The 20,766-nt window shown below is 40.0% G+C and overlaps 1 protein-coding gene across 2 annotated transcripts; it reads right to left on the reverse strand.

Moving 5' to 3' along the window:
- Positions 1-2,491: 2,491 nt before the first annotated feature.
- Positions 2,492-6,619, reverse strand: LOC117424533 (nucleoside diphosphate kinase A 2-like). Of its 2 annotated transcripts, none has more exons than XM_034040948.2 (5): positions 6,497-6,619; positions 5,172-5,304; positions 3,244-3,345; positions 3,027-3,139; positions 2,492-2,722 (listed from the first exon to the last, which is right to left on the reverse strand). In XM_034040948.2, exons 2-5 carry the CDS (start codon positions 5,298-5,300, stop codon positions 2,605-2,607), a joined length of 462 nt encoding a protein of 153 aa, XP_033896839.1. In that variant the 5' UTR covers positions 5,301-5,304; positions 6,497-6,619; the 3' UTR covers positions 2,492-2,604. The 2 variants fall into 2 exon arrangements, with proteins under 2 accessions (XP_033896839.1, XP_033896840.1); XM_034040949.2 differs by having other exon boundaries at positions 5,172-5,333; positions 6,497-6,579.
- Positions 6,620-20,766: the final 14,147 nt, after the last annotated feature.

Raw genomic sequence — 20,766 nt, forward strand, 5'->3', positions numbered from 1 at the left:
TTTATTCCACATGCTTTGAGATAATGTCTACAGACGTGGTACACTACTGTATTAAATTATTCTGTCAGTTAAGTTCCTTTACTGCAGTTGATATTGTCCAGGTGTTGTTTACTTCCCCAAATAAGCATCATATACCTGGGAATCCCAATTATTTGGGATAATTAATGCTGATTTAATATAAAAACTTAAAGCTGACCTCCAGAGATGAACCTATATTCAATGTCACATCAAAGTATGGTTACAATTATTAATATGAATTATTTACCCTGCTAAATGTATTATTTTATATGCTTACCCTCCCCTTAAATACATAGATGAGGTTCACTCTATATATACTTTCAGTTCAATATAAAAGGATGCAGAAAGCCAAGTCGGGTGGTAAACTGTAGAAACAGCTTGTATTTTAGCAGTTGCCAAATACTGATAGTTTCAAGTGTTATAAATGAGATGATGAAAGTATTTTTGCTGAAGGTAAGATAGATCTGAAGCTAAAGGACCTGATTGTCTGTATCTCTACCAAAGAGACGTAGAAGTCCACAACCTGTTTATTTTGCATTAAAGGTGTTTGCCAAAACTTGAACTCAAGCAAACTGAGAAAATCTAGCAGCTGAACTAGGATTGTATCATAGGTCAAGGAAAGAAATTGTGCTTCTAATATCAGAATGTTATTCTTAGAGCAGTTGACAGAGATAGACGTGAGGTAAAGCTACTTAACTCAATAATCTTTCTCTTACTACCTTCACGAAATCAGTAGTCATATTAGCACTGTAAACACAGCTAATGGAGGCTGTGTGGTCCAGTGGTTAAAGAAAAGGGCTTGTAACCAGGAAGTCCCTGGTTAAAATTCCACCTCAGCCACTGACTCATTGCGTGACCCTGAGCAAGTCACTTGTGCTCCGTCTTTGGGTGAGACACTGTTGTCAGTGACTCTGCAGCTGATGCATAGTTCACACACCCTAGTCTCTGTAAGTCGCCTTGGATAAAGGCGTCTGCTAAATAAACAAATAATAATAATACTTGCTCCAATTGTCACCCATGTTGTCCTTCTGCCACAAACCATGAAATCCATTCTCTTGTATGAAGTCTCAGTTTACGAACCTGATGTTTTTATAGTACCACAATGGTAGTTATTCGTAATAGAGGGGTATGAAGCTGTGATGCATCTTTGATTTAAAAAAACAAAAGTGCATTTTAAAGTTTTGAGATAGAATATCTAAAAGTATAAATAGAAGTGAATAGTTTGGATACTTCTTCCTAGTGGAGATTTGGCCTCAGATTAAAAAGTAAGAGTGTGTGTATATGTGTATATATATATATATATATAGGAACCTCTCTTTCACTGCTTTTATAATAAGTCTGTAAGTCGCCTTGGATAAAGGCATCTGTCAAATAAACAAATAATAATAATAATAATAATAATAATGGACCAAGCAGGGAAATAATCCATAGAATACTTTTGTCAGCTCAGTAAAATGCATTACGATTTATCACTTGCTGAAGCTCTCTTTTTCATTACAGTAGAACCTCAGTTACAAACACAATTGAAGGTATTCAAAAGTTTAAAATGCAACTGTGATAGTTGTGTTCCTGAGAAATATAAAGAAAACTAAAAAGGAAATCTGTGTTTAACTGGTACAAATCTCTTGTGTCAGTATTGAACATCTTACAGTAACCAGGAGCCAGATTTCTGGTTCCAAGGAGTGGATTTGGTTGACTAGTCAGTTAAGTGTGGGGTTTATAACTTTTAGGTTCCATGGTTTTATAATTTGATTGTATTGTGGACGCTGCACATGCAAGAACCAGTATAAATAACCTGAAAACTGTTGCCTTTTTCTAAAAAGGATAAAATGTCTGGGATTTTGTATTGTCTGTTACTCTTCATAAGGGTCTACTGTAATCCCTGTTTTGTTTCCATATAGTAGCAATCAATGGCAATGAACTTTCACATTGAGAGATTCAGTAGCCATATGGAAGACAATTTTCTTTTTAACCAGAGCGCTGACATTCTTACTGCTGGATCAGAGGCCATAAAATGACAAATCACATTACAAAACTAGCCATTGATTCGTGACTTTTAGCCCTACTAGTTATGTTTACAGGGATATGTATACGTTTGAGAGCTTACATTATTTTTTGGCTTTGGAGATATCCAAAGAGCTTATTCCATCAAATCTGCCTAGAACTAGCCAGAGTTATAGAAAAATTGCATCTCAAACCCAGACCTACTCAATGATTGGGTGGTATTGATATTCTTTCATGTTGCTACATTAGGTCACAGGGAAGGGAAGAGTTAGATTTTTCCTTAACACAAACCAGTGTAATTTTTGCAGAAAAGATGCAAGCAGTGAAAGCTTAGCGCATCAGTCACAGTGGTTTAGTCCAAGCATTTTGGCAGGACTCCTCATTAACAGTTTCAGGATTATATTACCAGGGCCCATAGACCCTTATAACCTAGTTCTCCCAAAAGGAAAGAAAGAATTCAACACAAAACTGGATTGATCATTTTAATGCATTTCAGGAAACTCAAAATACAGCATGTTCCTTCCAGGTCTACTACATTCACCATAATAACATGAAAGCCAGGAAGTGGAGGGCCAGGACAGTTTACTCATAGATCCAGCTCTCAGCGCAGCTCTTGTAGGCCACCAGCTCCTCAGGCTTGAACCACAGCTCAATCTCCTTCTCAGCACTGGCCACTGCATCACTGCCGTGAATGATGTTTCTGGAACAGCAGAGACGTTCAGTACAGCAAAGATGCAGAAGCATTTACGGCTTTATCGAGAGCAATTTTTTATATTGATCCCAAGTTCAAGATACAGGCCTGTCATACAGCAAGAGACCACTTTTAAAATAATAAAGTCTACACTAATCTTTAAATCAAAGGAAAAATGAAACACATGAACAAGCATATTTCTGTACCCCTTATCCCAGTTTGATAGCCAGTGTGCTTGAAGCACCAAATCACAGATCTGCAATGAGCCAATTTGAGGAGGTTTTGATTGAAAGGTTTCAATGCAGTTACTCACCTGCCAACCTGGATGCAGAAGTCACCACGGATGGTGCCAGGCTTGGAGTCTGCTGGATTGGTCTCGCCAAGCATTACTCTGCCAGTCTTCACCACGTTAAGACCTTCCCAAACCTTGAAGATAATGTTTACAAAAAGGAAGGAAACTTAAATGATCCATATAATATATTAAAGAAAAAACACACCACACACACACACAGCATAACACTTGACGTTACCATAGCCAAAACTGGTCCGGAGCCCATGTATTTTACAAGGCCACTGTAAAATGGTCGGTCTTTCAGGTCAATGTAGTGCTGTTTCAACAGTTCTTCTGGAGCCTGTTCAAATAAAATTAAGTAGTTTAAAAATTAACAGGTGGTAAGGCTGTAAAAGTTTAAAATGGCAGACAAACATGGCATAGCATTTTACTAAATGTTTAACCCAAAAGTGCACTGTTATGAGAACGCTTCTTCATTTATTGCATCTTTATACATTGTAATTGAATACTGTGCATGGAAAATAACACACACAAGAGTAAATTATAAACAACTTTAAAATACCAAGTAATGTACTTCAGGGAAAATGTATGATGACCATTTCACAAAAAAAGGTTTAATCTATTAAATATTAAAATTGAGTCTTAATGGGAAATCGGTAACTTACTACATTTTGGTGACAAGTACAGATACACACAAGCAGAAATTGAAAAAAGTGCTACATAAAGCAAGCAACGACTTGATCTTTTGTAGTTTTAAAAGCGGAAACCAGTGTTGGAGTCGAGTCCACCGTACCCGAGTCCGAGTCAAGACCAAGACCAGGACTGTCCGAGTCCGAGTCCCTGAAGTCAGAGTCAAGACCGAGTCCAGCAAAAATGTAACTGCCGGGTATTTGAATAGTAATAATTGAGAATAATTACTAGTACTACTAATACAGTGGCGGCTGGTGAACTTTGAGAGGGGCGAGGCGTTTCAAATGAAGGGATAAAAAGGGCAGTAATCGGGACTGTAAATGATAGAGCAAGTCCAAAGTCTTTCATCCTTGTAATTTTAAAACAGATTGTAAAACGATAGGGTTGTAAAATTATAGTTCAAACCCAAAACCTTGAATCCTTGACTACAGATAAATGGATTCTAGAGTCCAGTCCAAATTCCCACTTGTATTCTTAGAAGCTATTTAAATGAAAGAGGGGTTACCATTTTCACATGCTAATGCTTTAACTTGACCAGCTGTCCTTAAGCATTAAGTCCGGGCCAGACAGGAGCGGCACGCGGGGAATTTTGCCATCTATCACGGTCATTGCTTTCGTATGTGTTGGACAGATTTTTTTTCTGACTGCCATGCAGTACAGTTGGTGGATTAACCAGCCAAGTGCTGACAACATGTGCTTGCCAAGAAAAAGATCATAAATGAAACTTGTCTAAAGGAGGTGTCCAAGCACCCTGAAGTGTTTGATCACTCCCATATTTCATACAAGGACAGGCAAGTCAGTATTTCATACATCAGGCCTGATAAGAACCCTTCCTGTAGCCAAATTGATATGATCACATTTTACCTTTATTATTTCTTGTAGTTTACTAATTTTACTAAACTGGCTGTAAAATGATATATTTTCTAACACTAGTAGTAGGCTACTTGCTGTCAGCAATTTATTGTATGTTTCTTTGTTAAGCTCAGATCGCTCATTTCATACACCTGCATATAGATGACAGAAAAGCAACTTCGAAAAACAAACAAGTGTTTTTATTTAGTAGATTATATGTGGGGCACTACAGCTATGGCTAAAAATTGTACATCACGCCCTGTTAGAATTAATGTTACGTTGACATATTTACATTACATATCGGTTTTGTAGTTTTCCCCAAAAAATTAAAATGTGACATTTTGAAATCTAACATGAAATACTGTACTACTATTGTAGTTTCTGGTAGACTTTTGAGATACCATTTTATAATCTTAGAATGCATGATGTTAAATAAAATATCAAAATTATATTCATATACAGCTTCTGTGTGTCTGGGTGCAGACTAGCGGTTTAGCACTGTGAAAATGCCCAGCGGTGCCGCGCCGAGTCTGTGCGTCTCTACGAACAGCTTCAAATTACTGTGCATTCTTAACTAGAGATTCGGCCACTAGGAGTGCTCAACAGAAAATTCAGTATACATACTTTCTGGAACTTCATCGCAACCAGTTTAAATCCTTTCTGCTCAAAACGTTTGATAATTTCACCCATTAGCCCTCTTTGGACGCCATCTGGCTTGACTGCAATGAAGGTACGTTCTTGGTTTCCGGGCATTGTGCTGAAAAGAAATTGACAATAAGTATGGTGCTGAAAAAAAAAAAAAGATAAAGCAGTTTCAATTGTTCTTTAGGCAACACTTGGTAATTCTTAGTAAGCAACCTCCTATAAAGCGTACATGTTATTGCATGCTTCATTTGGACGTGGAAATTAACATTGCTCCTATTTCTGTACTGCATCAGAACGATTGGTTTCCTGCCCTGTATTATGCCTTCTTCCGCACATACACTTCTTTGCAAATTAAGCACGATTTAGCCGGCAACACATCATCCAGCCCAGGCAATTACAGGCTCACCATGTTTAAAGAGATACTTTAAGACAACTCCAGAAGTGTGTCACAGTGAATCACTGCAGCAGGAGTAACTCAACCCATTGAAGAGCACTTTACTAATCTGTATATGTCACGCAGTGCAAAGTACCCCTTTTCCATTTAGCTACCTACAGGAAAAAAATAATCTTTTGTTTTGTGCTACTCAAGCACAAAGACTTCCGCATAACATTGAAGAACCACCCACTTTCATTATTTGTACCAGTACTTTTCCATTAAGCATAAGATTCACACACAGCGTAATGAATAAATGCAAGTAAAATGTCGACAATTTATATTTCAGGCAGTTTGTGAAACCGCACTTTGATTTTAATGTTTCCAAACAAGCAATAAAAACTTGACAGACATTTAAAAGGCGAATTAAGCTAAACATGTAAAATAGCTATAAAAAGAAATACATTTTAAAGTTAAATTCCGATTAGTAACGCAATTTAAACAAAAAACGTGTATGTATTACATAATGTATCTATCCACCTACAATTCTCGGCGAAGTGTCCGCCACATGAACTTGACAATGAACTCCCAGAACGGCCATTTGATCTGTATTGTTCATTCAGAGAGTAGCTACATCGCATACCTCTACACTAGGCCTGCCACCAGTACATCTACCATACAATGTAGACGCGTAAACTACAAAAACAAGCGGCGTTAGCCTTTACGTTTTTCTACCCTAACATACAAATGTGTATATTTCTGCTTGGATGTAATACAATTAGTACACATATGAACACCACATGTGCCGGTACAGCAATCCATGTACCATGTTAACCATCAATAAAATAGATATAGACGTTATTGCATGTCTACTTTCCAGTAGACCATTATATTAGAGTCGTACAAGCGATATCAAAGCAATTGATATTACCTTCGATTAAATAGACCGTTTCAAGACTGACAGAACAATGCTTGTGACTTTCAAGCAGACTATCAGCCAACAAGAGGCCTTCTACATCACAGATCGGCTTTAAATATGAAGGGTGGGCGGGGGGTAAGGCGCACAAAGTCAGGTGGTTATCAAACCGTGTCAGTTTCTGTCATGTTGGCTCCAAGATGCATGGTTCATTACACAGTAGACTTTGATTCGGAGCCATAATGGCCTCAGTTGCCTTTTTTTAAAAAAAACTTTGGGCGGTGCGTGTTGCAACCAGAATACAGAATAAACTATTTCACCCAAAGGAGAGGGGGTTACAGTAAATCAGCATTTTCAATATTGACCAAATGTTTTTAAACTGATAGCTAGGCAAGTAGAAAATAACACAGTTTAAAATAAGTAATATGTGAACGTGTCACAGGAAATGGAAAGAGGTCAAGTCAACTTGAAACTATGGGTGCGTTCTCGTATCCCAAAGCAAGCTGTTCTTACTGCGCGTGGCTGCTCTCAGTCTGACATCACACAAAAGCTGTCGAGAAACGTCTACTGCAAACTGTGAGACGGTACAGCAGCAGAGAACTGCACCATGGAAGTAGTAATTGTATACGCAGTTGCTGAGTAGATCGGTGCAATTGAAATACCAGTGCGCGTCGATTATTATTATTATTATTATTATTATTATTATTATTATTATTATTTATTTCTTAGCAGACGCCCTTATCCAGGGCGACTTACAATCGTAAGCAAATATATTGTGTTACAATACAAGTAATACAATAAGAGCAAGAAATACAATAACTTTTGTTCAAGCAAAGTACAAGTGTGACAAACCACAATTCAATAATACAGCAGATAATAGTAATAGTTACATCAGGATATGATTAAATACAAAATACTACAGGTTAAACACTTGGCAGATTACAGTATTCTGAAGTACAGGATTAAATGCAGTAAAAGATAAGAGCAAAATAAAGCACATTTAAATGTGCTTTCAACAACAGCTTCACGGAGAAAGAAGAGAGTATGATAATATTGTGAATGTCAAAATAAAACAAATGTCATATTTCGAAAAGCATTTAACCACTGGTAGTAAAAGTTCTGGGAGTGTCAGAGATATTAAAAAGTCTATATGGTATTTACAGCCATCTGTGTGATTAGACCACACACACCTTCACAGCACTCAGCGGAATAATAATAATAATAATAATAATAATAATAATAATAATAATAACGAAGCGTGTTTGTATATTTAATAATCAACACAATATACATATAAAAAGGACACACCTGCTAGGTACCCAGGCAGGATCTTCAAGTTCAACTAACAAACCTGTTGCTCAGCACCAGAATAGGTAGTCCTCGTGTGCGATGATGTGACTGACATTATGTATTGTGTTATTGTGTATAACAGAAATGTGCCAAAAAATAACAAATTATGTGACAGAAGTGGTGCCACTGTACAGTGCACATGATTTTCAAAGTCACTTCCGACTAAACCCAGCCCAAGGACAGGAGTGTATTATTCATCTGTATATTGCATTTGAGGTGTAGTACTAATAGTCTTCACTTCATTAATGTCTGTCCACATTACAGCATAATGGTGTGTTTACAGGAACTCATGGAATTGCAGTCATTGTACAGCAACCCACGTGGAACAAAATGGCCTTTCCAGAATGTTGTCATAGCCAGTTCATGGACTCTATCCAACCTGGAGTCATTGCGGAAAGGTTCAATACAAACACATCTGTAATATGCTCACATCTGCATGAGTTTTGCACCACCTCTCACACAAGATTCACTGCCCAACAGGTGCTGCTATTCAGGAATGTGGGTTAGGTTTTCTCTGCCATTCAGTAATGTGGATTAGGTTTTTCTCAGAACTGGTTTGCCTGACATCCTTTGTGTGGTAGATGAATGTCACATTCCCATAGACAGACCACAACACATTGAAAACCCACCATTGTATTACAATAGAAAACAATTCAATAAATCTCACTGCTTTTTGTAACCACAAATACCAATTTATCCATGTTAATATTGGACATCCTGGGAGCTGGCATGATGCCCGGGTATACAGAATGAGCCACAGTCACTCACAGTCACTTCTATCACACAACTTACACATCATTAGCGATGCAGCACACCCCCTTTCCCAGTACCTGATGACACCCTTCCGTGATAATGGACATTTAACACACCGGCAAAGGCATTATAACACAAAGTTATCCTCAGCCAGAATGGCCATTGAAAGAGCATTCGGTCTTCTAAAAGGCTGTTTTCGCCGTCTGTATAAGCTGCAGATGGTCTCCCGCCACCACCTGAGTAATGCAGTCAAGACCTGCTGCATTCTTCATAATATCTGCAGTGGAAACAATGAGAACTTGGACCTCACCGACATTCCTCTGGAGCCCATGGACCTGCAGCTAGACGTGCCAACATGCACTGGAAAAAGAAATGCATTTGCAGTAGCACTGTAACCTGCATAACATGTAAAGGCGCAAATAGACACATACGAAACCCAATCTGAATGTCATTTATAAAAGTGATAACAGGGAAACAGTAACACACTGTACGTAACCACTGTAAATAAAAACCATACAAACAGATTGTGAAGTTTCAGATTTTATTTTACACATTTGGCATATACCTTCATTGAGAAATTTGGGGGAAATTAAAATAAACAAATATCGCAATGGCTGGTGACACAGAACCTGCCAACCCTGATGTGGATGGACCTGGCCAACCAATGTGTGCCTGTCCAGACTGCCTGCTCCTGTCCTTTGCCCTTCTGTATGTCACCATGAGGGTGTTCCATTTCCTTCTCAATTTATCAGTTGTCGTGGTATGGCCATGCAGCTGGAACTCCTGACAAATTCTTTGGAACATCTGGATCTGCTGGAAGGTATAAAGTACCGGGATTATAAAAATAAACAGCATTGGATCGTGAACTTTGTTGTCTGTCTTTTGTTTCGTAATCACATCACCTCTACACCTGCGCACTGCAAACCACTTTTAACCAACCCTGATAGTTTCTACCAATCACTCAAATTCAAATTACTAATACACTTAAACATTTTGATAGCTATTTACTTACATGATACTATCCAGTTATATAGTAGAACTCCTCTTTTTTTCCCTCTGGACACTTATCACTCTTCCTTAAATGCGTTTTACTTGCTCTTATCTGCCCCCTATTTTACTGCATTTAATCCTGTACTTTAGAGTACTGTAATCTGTCACAAGTATTATTTAATCTGTAGTATTTTGTATTTAATTATATCCTGATGTAACTATCACTGACACTTATCTGCTCCGTTATTGAATGGTATTTTGTTATACTTGTACTTCACGGGGCGGAGCTATGCCACCTGATAGTGTTTATTGACAGAGTTAGTAAACATATACACATGGAGAGAGGGGCTCCGCCTCTTCCAGGCCCAACATTTACTTGATCGATAGACACGATAAACAGGAGGGGGGCCACCGTCTTTGAGGTGACCCGACATACGAGAGGGGCACCGTCTCTGAGGTTACCCGACATACGAAGAGGCTCGCGAACCGGAAAGAAAACATGAATTAGTATTGATAACACAAAAGAGGTTCCGGCTCTTCCTGACCCAACATATACAGTAGGGGGGTTCCGTCGCTGAGGAGACCCGACAAACAGGAGGGGGGCCACCGTCTTTGAGGTGACCCGACATACCAAGAGGGGCACCGTCTCTGAGGTTACCCGACATACGAAGAGGCTCGCGAACCGGAAAGAAAACATAAAGTTAGTATTTGTTAAAACATATAATGCGTGGTGTTCCACCTCTTTGAAGCCCAACATAATAGAAGGGGGGTTCCATTGCTGAGGAGACCCGACAAACAGGAGAGGGGCCACTGTCTTTGAGGAGACCCGACAAACACGAGGGATGCCACCGCTTGGGGACACTCACATAGAGGCATCAGACCTGAAAGAAGAATCCCAAAAGAAACATACATGCAGATGGAAGGGTTTGGCCGGGGGTCCCCTCTGACTCATGGAGAACCCTCCTCTATGAGGTAAATGAAGTGGAGCTTAACAAAGGGTTGGAGAAAGTGGAATCACTAACCCCCCAAAAGATTTACCCCCGGCTCCCCGCTGACGCAACGTGAAGAAGAAAAAAGAGAGAACCGCCAATGCATAAGAAAGAAGAAAAGAGAAAACATTTAGACGAAAGAAAACAAACACTTAACGTGACAAAGGGGTTAGTAGACTGTACCCTAATGACTATGTGAAGACCCTCTGCACAGTGGAAAGAAAAAAAACCCTTTCTTTAATTTTATTTCTTAGGGGGAAATCTTTGGTGGCTCAGGCAGAAAGGTCATCCCCACTCCGGACATATTAGCAATGGACTGATGTGCGGAGGATATTTCAGATGATGAAGAACGAATATAACTTTCAACTGCTGATGAAGTCCAGCGCCCCATATTTTTAATTAAACGCTGGTTAATGTTGGCTTTTGCGGCTGAAGTAGCTGCCCCTATTCTAAATGAATGAGGAGTGTAGAATTGCGAAGGAAGACCTGCTCTGGATACCACGGTGGAAAGGTGTGTTGAAAACCAATGTCTTGATACAATGGACCGGCTTGAATTGATAAACAAAGGGTCGGAGGATGAAATGGCTTTGCGTTCTGCAATGTACTTCAACATGGAAGTGAAGGGACACAGAGGAGAGTTGATCTTAGAAAGCTGAATACATTGTCCTTGCCGCAGTTGATCTGTTTTTGAAATGCGAAGAAATAAGATGAAATGAGAATCTGGGATGAGCTTGAGGTCACTGCAGCGGATACCTAGGGTAGGAAAGCTGGCAATAGAAGGAACTGTATATTCAGAACATCTCAAAAATCCAAAAAATGCAGATAGACATATGACTTCCATAGTTAAATCATCAAATGGAGAAAAACAGCCGTGGCGGAGAATTGAAATCAATTTACTGAGAATGTCTATAGAAATAGGCAGGCGAGCAGAAGAAGGAGCCGGAGAGCACTTGGAAATTCCTCGTAAAAGGAGACGAACCGCTGGAATTGATAATAGAGTTGGGGAATTGATGGACATCAAGTGAAATTGCTGCTTAATTCCTGACAAATATAGTCTGATTGTAGCTGGTGCCAGATGTAGAGAGTCCTTTGCATGCACTATGAACGCCATGATCCAGTCCTGGTTGAATGGAGTAGGATTAATCCTGCTTTGTAAACAGAAAGTTACATAACATGCCCAACCTGTAGAGTACAAGGATCTGGTAGATGGGGCAAGTGCTGATGCCATGTAATCTTGAGCTGAATTAAGAAGTTTATTAATAGTTGGATTTAGTTGAAAATCAGCTGATTGAACTGTGGCGTTGCTGCTGGATATTGCAGAGCTGAGAGCAGCAAACTGTGGAATTTGGAAATCTGTAAACGGGAAAGAGCATCAGGGTAGGTGGCGAGCTTGTATTAGGAAGTTATTAGAGACTGAAATCCATACTAGCCACCGCAGCAATTGCATTATAAGAGCAGAGGAGGAACGTCCTTTATTTATAATATGCACTGTAGTTGAATTATCACAGTAAAATAGTATTGATTTCTTAGACCAGAGATGACCCCATAGCTGGGCAGCTGCTACTATTGGGTATATCTCTAGTAGAGCTGTGGATTTTAGATGAGGAGATATGTTCTCGATTTCCTCAGGCCATGTACTGCAAAACCATTGATTATTAAATAGACCTCCGAATCCCAGAGATGAGGCATCAGTAAATAAAGCCATATCGTGAGGAGCTGAAATGAAATCATCATAAAACATAGAGAGACCGTTCCAGTGCTGAATAAGCGCAGACCACATTTTAATGTCTTTCCTAGCTTCTGAAGAGATATTTAAATAGGAGTCCAGATTTTTTGCTGTTGATGCCAGCGCTAGCAGCCGAGATATAAACGTCCTCCCCTGTGGAATGATATGTATTGCAAAATTAAAGTAACCCAGCAATTAAAGCAGTGCCCGTTTTTTAATTGTTTTACTGATCTGAAAATCCTGAATGAGCAAATGAATATGGTTAAGTTTAGACTCAGGCAGGCGGGCTTCAAACTTTTCTGTATCTAGAATGATTCCAAGGAATTCCAAAGAATGAAGGGGACCAATTGATTTTTCTTCTGAAAGCGGAATGCCAACTTCAGAAAATAAGCTTTTAAGATTGGAAATCGCTTCTGCTGGTGCATCTGAAGGAGGAGAAATTACTAAAAAATCGTCCAGCAAGTGGAGCAAGAACGGGACATGATAGACATTAAGGAGAATCCAGCATAATGCTTCCGACAGGGTATCAAATATCTTCGGGCTGCTGTGGCAGCCGAAAGTCAATTGAGTGGCAAAATAAAACTTCCCTTCCCAGCATATACCAAACAGGTGACGGAGAGAAGGATGGATTGGCATTACTTTAAATGTGTCTGATATATCTGCTTTTGCTAACTAGGAACCACGACCTGCTAATTTAATTGAATGTATTGCGTCTGCAATAGTGATGTAATGCAGGGAAAATTGATCTTGGGGAATTAATGAATTAATGCTGCTGGTGCTTGACCCCCGTGGTGCTGATAAATCAATAATGAGACGCTTTTTTCCTGACACTTTCCTCGTGGCAATGCCGATAGGATTAATTCTATATACTGGAAAAGGAGGAGCTTAAAATGGACCAACTATAAATCCTTTTTTAATTTATTTTTCGATGAGAGACTGCACTGATTGTGGATCTTGAGTCGCTGAATAAAGATTTTTGCTTTGGAACAAGGAAGAAGGAATTTGAGTAAGACCGGTTGAAAAACCATTTTTTAATCCGTCGATCAGGTAATTAATTAAATTACTGTCGGGATGATTCTGTAATTTACTTGATAACGCCAGGATGTTTATCGGAGTAAAGATGGCGAGCATCGGGGAAAGTCACTTACGTTTTAAAGGGCAGATTGTATTAGCGTGAGTGTCACCGCAATTGCTGCACATGTGGATAAAATTGCATTGCCTATTCGAACAGAAGCCAGTATTGAAATTGTTGCAGATTTGTCTTCCTCCTGAAAATCTAATACTGCGCCCGTATTTGTCTTTCCTTATAGATTGATCGAGGGGAGCTGAAGAATGTATAGGATTAGGTACTGAAGATCTGTATGAATTAGCGGCGAAACCGGGTGCTTTAGAAGTTGATGCAATTGCAGCTTTAGGGCAGAGGGCTGTTGAATGAGCTGTTGAAGCACAGACCCCACATGCATTAGCCCTTAGACCACCAAAAATTCTATTAAATAGATCTGGATCAGGTTTTGCCCAATTGATGATGTGATTATCTGCTGCCAATATCGCTGCTGCTTTTGCAGAGAATGCTTTATGATACTCATAAAACATAGTCCCCCCGTATCTGACAGACAGCTCCACGATGTAATATTCGTAAGATTCCAATTCAGCTCTGCGGTTAGGATATACCGAGCATAACACATCTCTGAATATGGAGAAAGCAAGGACAAACTCCCCTAATGTAAGATTTTTAAGCAGTCTGGGATCTCTGGATTTTAGAGTTACCGCCAATTCTCCACAATCGACTACTCTATGGTCCAAGAATTCCGAAGTCGTCATTAATAGTGAAACAAGATTAATGTCCTTACCTTCAAGAATGATACGTCTGATTTGTGGAGATATAGTGTGACGTCTAGCTGCCGTTGGAGAGGAGGATCCGTATGTAGATGCGGTAGCAAGGTTGTATATTGGAGGATCTGCTTCGCTGGCTGAAATTAGGGCGCTGCAGTATTTGATGCTGAAATTAATGACTGCGCTGTAGCTTGTTTTCCCTGTTCCATAATAGACACCCTTTTTTCTAGATCCGACAGTTGAGAACTGACCGAAGATAGAGTATCGGAAAAAGGCTGCATAAATGATTTTATCTCGTTGAATATTTGCGAATGTTGGATTTCAATGGCTGGCTGCTGGTTAGCGGTGCTAGTTGTGGGGGTGGTTAGATCCGGAATAGACTGCCTGCTGTCTGTTTTAGGAAGCTGAATGGCTGGGTGCAGCTGATTATGTTTTTTTGGAGGAAAGACTGGTTCTGCTGAGACTGAATTGCAATAGAGAATGAAAAGAGACTCTCTATCACTCCCTGCCGGAATCGCATTACCATTTTTAAGGAGGGTTTTTATCAATTTATTCATGGGCCAGTCCTTCCAAAACAATCGATCCGGAGGGGCGTCCTGAGGCCGAAGACTCTTGGATCGCCGCAGATTCGATGTTTGGGTGGCAGGAACGGTAGGCAACATTTGAACTGGAACCTGGTCGAGAGCCTGATCAGGAGCCTGATCAGATGTAACTGAAATACCAGAAGGGGAGAAAAAACGGAGACTGGATGGACCCTGGATTGAAGCTGAAGGAGAATGATCTGTTAATGACAGAAAATCCTGGGAATCCTCTGAATCCGATGACAACTGCTGTAAGTAATCCATTATTGAGGTACGCAAAAGTAGATGGGTCTTGAAATCGCTTAGGTTTAAGCCAAAAACGAAAAAACACAAGACAGTGAGGTAGAGGTGACTAATGTTTAAATAAGGTAGATTTAAATGATGACAGCAGATGTTGGTTGTTGGTGCCTAGCTCCGCCCCCTGAACCCCACCTATAGGTTAACATTTGCTAGAAACAAAGTCATTGTATTGATCTTGCTCTTAATTGTATTATTACTTGTACTGTGATTCTTGAAATGTATTTTTGTTTACGACTGTAAGTCACCCTGGATAAGGGCATCTGTTAAGAAATAAATAATAATAATAATAATAATAATAATGTAAAATTTAAACAGGGTTTTTTTTTTGTTCTTCTTTAAATCACAGTTAAATGCTCTATATATTTGTATATCCTCAAAATTCAACTTCATAACATATCATTGTCTACCTGTTGTGATCCTTTTCATCTCCTCCAGTGTTACAGAAAAAGTCATTGTCGTAGACCCATCTGTGAGTTTGATTTCACTTCTTGACTCTTGTTTGTTGTGTGGATTGGCAAACCTCAAACAGACACATGTGTACCTTGCTGTATAATTTATTACTTGATATAAATATATTGTTTAGATTTATCACAATATATCACACTTGCAGATTGTATTGCCCAGTAACAATGAATTGATTTGAAAGGTTTGACTTTAAGGTTATAGCATCATAATTTAGTGATTTAATTTGTGTAAGAACTGAATACACTGTTGTGAAGGATACATCTCAGTAAATTGTGTGAGTGTTTGTGGTGTCATTTACACATTACATTAATCATTACCATAAACAATATTACAATTATTAATGATGAATGGTCATTTTATATTTTGCATGCTACATTACTTAACTACAGAGTAGCACTACTGTTGGACTACCTAATGTTTAGGTTAACTAATCTAGGACTATTGCTAATCTTGGTCTGTGAAATCAGCCCTATATATACATAGTGAAATATATTGCTTCTGAACATCCTAAAATAGTGGTTCTATTAAGAACATCATTGGATGATTGATGTAGAAGCAACACTTCTCACTTAATTGAATAGTTGGTTTAAACGGAAAATACACAAAGCACAGTACATGTAAATAGAGGATACAGCTTTAAGAAATGGCGGATCAATTTAGACTGCTTGAACCAAAATTGGACAGGTATTTAAGAGGCAGCTTCTGTGCATTGAAGAGGTCCGTGATGGCTATGCCCAGTCGGAACAAGAGAAAGGAGAGTACTGTGTATTAACAGAGAGCAGTGGATTGAGTATGTGCACTGTGAACCGTTTGGTAATGAAGCGGTGTGTTACCAACAGCAACAACAACAGTTAAGTCTGTGCATTAGAAATGTACCAGAGTTTCCAAGCAACGCAACCGTGAGCGTGGGGTCGTCTACAGGATCCTGGTCCGAAACAAACAGGATTACTTTGGAAAACCCAGCGAAACAAACAAACAAAAAACACGACTACGACGCAGTAAGGTAGTGGAAACTTTCTAATAATGCTAAACAGGAGTGTGTTTGGGATTTTAGAGGGGAAATGTGTACATTAGTTGTTTGCACAGGGAGTTGTGAAGGCAGCAACCAAGGACTGTTTAAATACACGAGTGTGGAGTGTGCAAGTGCATTGTTTTAATTTTTAAAACAAAACGCACTAGGAAGGCTGAACGTAGAGTGTTTGGTTCAGCACAAGCGCCGTTTTTTAAAAGTAACTCTGGTCTCAGGGGTGGCGTGGTTTTAAAAGCCAGAGACTGTCTTGTTTTAAGTTCAGTACAGCGAGTAGACTGGATTTTAACCTGGTTTTTAACAAGGACTGTGCACTGTATAATCCTGTTAACCAGGATACATTGTTATGTATAATCTTGCAGCATTAAAACTGGAGGAGTGGAACACACTGGACTGTTTGTATAACTCTCTTTTATGGACTTTTAAAAGCGCATGACAACCCAAGTTTTTAAAGACTTATTTTCATTTTGTGGTGGTCCAAAACCAAACGTGGTGTTTCAGTGTGCCATTGGCATTTGCTGGCCATATTGTTTTTCTTCTTTGAGCAGACCCACTGAATACTTCAGTTGCATTGCACCGGAACTTCCCTGAAGGGGGCACCCTTACCTACCTGTGGATCCTGGAAAGACAGACATCGGTGTGCAACAATCACCAGGAAGACTAACCATTAACACTAGGGAAGAGACACTTACCTGGGAGTTCTCCTAGTGGTCATTGGTGGAAGTACAGTCAAGGCAAACCTGGAAGTAAAAGGACTGAAAGCACACCTGAGTGTAGGATTGTTTTCTTTTGAAGTTGAAGAACAACAATTTGAAAACCCACCAACTGGCATTGGCTTATTGTTAACTGTACATATTTAAGTAATCCATTTTGAAAATCTTTTTTTTTTTTAAATGAAATTTTATAATTACAGTTCTGGAGGAGGGGCATGCACCAATCTCCATGTCACCAATTGAATCGTTCAATTTACTCGTCGGCAATTCCCTCCTGCTTGCATTATAAATACCCTCTCCACTTACCCCTTGTATGTGTTTTGATTCATTCGTAATCATAGTCATGGACAACATTTTGGATTACTGCATTTCGTCAGACGACAAACTGTTTGCTCATTCCCCGGAGCAGAAATCCCTTCCTTCGGTTCAACCAGCTCCTCCCGTGTCGGGAGTATTCACTCAAAGGCAACTGCGATCTTCAGTTTTTTTTCAACACCAGCCTTTTCAGCCCAGATGCTTCTCCATCTCTTTCATCGGATCCTTCACCTGCTCACCCCTGCAGATCAGCAAAACATTCTGGTCAATCTCCTGTTCACCGTAGCTTCTGCCAGTATACTAGAGCGGCTCCACCTTCAGACATCAAAAACTGGACAATCCCAAAGCTTCAACACTTTCTCTGCAATAAAAATATTCCATTCAAATCGACAGCACGTAAGGAACAACTATTTAACTTTTGTATTTATCTACTCTTCAGGTTTGCCCTCGTCGTTATGACGAGACATCGGATCGTCGCTTTCCAGTCGCCTCCGCCGCTCCCTCTGAATCAGCCTCTCAAAGCCCCGCCTCCACTTCCTGAAGACCCAGTGGGTGGAGCCACTGCAGCAGCCGTCTATCAAAGGCTCACACAGCAGCTCCTGGGCAACTGAGTACTGAGACTTTTTTTTTTTTTTTGAGTCCAAAGCAGCTGCTCCCGCGATCCGTCCTGGGTTTTCAGCATCTCCTGCGGGTGTTCTACAGACCCCTGCCTTGCCTTCAACTATAATCTCCCAGGTTATTCTCCTCAGTCCAGACGTCCAGCAGGCCCCCACAGCGGCCCCTTTCTTGTTTAATTCAGGTGTCCAGCAGGTCCCTGCAGCCACTCTGGCCGCTGTGAGCGTCCAGCAGGCCCCCACAGCAGTTCCTTCTCTGTCAAATGCAGGTGTTCATCAAGCCCCTGCATACATGTCTTCTGCCTTTCCAACTTTGGGTGTCCAGCAGACCCCCACAGCCCCTTCCTTGCCTCTTGCTGGTGTCCAGCAGGCCCCTGCCATTCTGTCCAATCTTTCCTCTATCCCAGCTTGCCCTTCCTCCTTCACAGGCTGGCAACAGGTCCCTCCTTTTCTTCTTTCTATGCCCAGTTCCCAGCAAACCCACACAGCAGGCTTCTAATTTCCATCTCTGCTGGGCCCAGCTCTTTTTTTATTTATTTTTTTCCCTCTTTCCCCACAGTGTCCAGCAGGCCCCCATAACTGCACCCTCTTACACTCCCTCAGCAGTTGGAGCTCCCCAGTTTCCCCCAGCTGCCCAGTTTCTTAATAACCACCCTTTACTTCCTCCCTCAGTAAGTTCTGTTTTTTCTTTAAACAATGTTGTTGCCTCCTCCTGAAAACTCCCTGATCTTCAACCCCAAGCCAGTCTTGCTTTCCCTGCGCCAACAGATTTTAGCAGGTGCAGATATTTGGTTTCCCTCCTTACAAACACCCTAGATTCAGCCAGTATCAGGGTGGTTCAGTGTGCAGATCTTTCAGTTACCCTCAAAACATCTGACCCCCCGTTTATTTAAAACTCACCATTTCTGAATGTATCCTAGCTTTCAGTCATTTTGGAGATCACCTGTGAATTGGGTCACTGTGTCGAGAACCAAAAAAACACCTTTGCACTGGAAATCCATAATCTTCAACTGCATGTGCAATGTCTCCAAAAGGACCATGTGACTTGACCAAGGACCACCAGACTTTCTGTAACAAGATCCAAACAAACAGCACAGCTGTAGTGTGTTACTATAGAATGCACTGTAGCAGACTCGTGGTGCCAGTGTGCACTCTGAATTTCACCCTGGGCCAAGCATGCATAGTTCTCAGCAAAATCCAGAACCATTAATACCCAGTTTGAAGGTAACTTGTTCTTCAAAATTCTGTATTGATCACTTTGCCATGAAGCACAATGAAGGTGCAGAGCCAGAGGTTTCACTTCTTTTTCTAGTTCTTCAAGAAGCTCCTTGATATTTCCAGTCTTTTCTGCCTTGATCCTTTTCTGTAACTGAATTTCTTTTCCATCTTTCATTTTCTGTGTTTTCTCAGTTTCCCACTTGAGCCATTTGACCCGGTCATTTTCAAACTTAAAAATATCCTTAACATGTTGTTTTAGCCCTACCATTCCACACTTACTGCAGCTTCTTTCCACACATTCCCGGCTGTAAAACCTCTTCTCATATTTTGGGCACACTGTGACTTCAACTGCCTTATATACATCTGCAATTTTTGCACCTAGATATCCTTTAGATTAGGCAAATTTGTTGACTGCTTCAAGCTTAAGCTGAACATTTGTACAGTATTCACATAAGCAGGCACATATCTTTTGGTCTTTTGAAGGCTTCAGGTTTGTTGGACGCAGAGAACAGAATTTCGAAAAGCCTATCTGAATATTGTAATGAGACTTGAGCTTCTTGAAAAGTTCCTTAAGTGTTCTTTGCAAAATCCCTTTTGCTTTTATGTCCTTTCGCACAGATTTCTTATCTGGTAGCATGTTGGCATGTGATGCATAAAACTCTTCTATTGTTGACAAAACATCAGCGGAGAGTGCATCTCTTCTGGTCTTCCTTGCTTTATTAATGAGGAGTTTCCAAGTGATCCCTAATTTCCTACCTGCAGCTTTAAGAAGTCTATAGTACTTTGTTTTTACAAGTCTGCCTTCTACATAGCTACTTTCAAGATTGCAAAGATTATGTTTTGCAGAGTTTGGATCAGTTCTCCTAAATGTGCTCTTCTGGTTCTGTTCATCTCGCTTTGCTTTTTTCTCTGCATACTTTGCTCTTCTTTTTTCATTTATACGTCTTTTTTTGTGAAGTTAACTTTGCCCTCTGTGCTTGTTTTTTCTCTTTCCATACTCTTCTCTGTTTTTCCCTTTCCAGCTCTTTCCCTCTAGTGTTTGGCACTTCTAGAACATCTACCTTCTGATCTGATGCTTTGTGTTTGACCTGTTCTCTGTATTTTCTCATACGCAATTTTGTAAGTTTATTTGCATGCTTTTTCTTTTCCTCACTCAAATTGAGGCGATATAATCTGCTTTTAAGAGCCTTAAGTGCTTTTTCCTTTTGATAACTGAGGATTTTCTGCCTGTATTTTTACATCTTTCTGCATTGGTAGTCACTTTAGTATGTAGTGGTTCTATTCGACTTGAATCTCGCTTTGAAGATCTTGGTTTTATTCGCAAACCCATGCTGCTGAAAAATAAAAACAGTACAATTTTCACTTAAGCAGTGCTTAAAATGAACATACTGCTGAGCATTACCACCTTTAA

The sequence above is a fragment of the Acipenser ruthenus genome, chromosome 19 (genome assembly GCF_902713425.1).
Source record: "Acipenser ruthenus chromosome 19, fAciRut3.2 maternal haplotype, whole genome shotgun sequence".
Classification (NCBI taxonomy): Eukaryota; Metazoa; Chordata; class Actinopteri; order Acipenseriformes; family Acipenseridae; genus Acipenser; species Acipenser ruthenus.

Bases quoted from the DNA above. Each gene is read 5' to 3' on its own strand.
- LOC117424533 (XM_034040948.2), bottom strand. From the start codon at position 5,300: ATGCCCGGAAACCAAGAACGTACCTTCATTGCAGTCAAGCCAGATGGC. The intron at 3,140-3,243 runs GTAACGTCAAGT...ATTATCTTCAAG, and splicing joins CCGGACCAGTTTTGGCTATG to GTTTGGGAAGGTCTTAACGT. The intron at 2,723-3,026 runs GTGAGTAACTGC...CTGCTGTTCCAG, and splicing joins TTCTGCATCCAGGTTGGCAG to AAACATCATTCACGGCAGTG.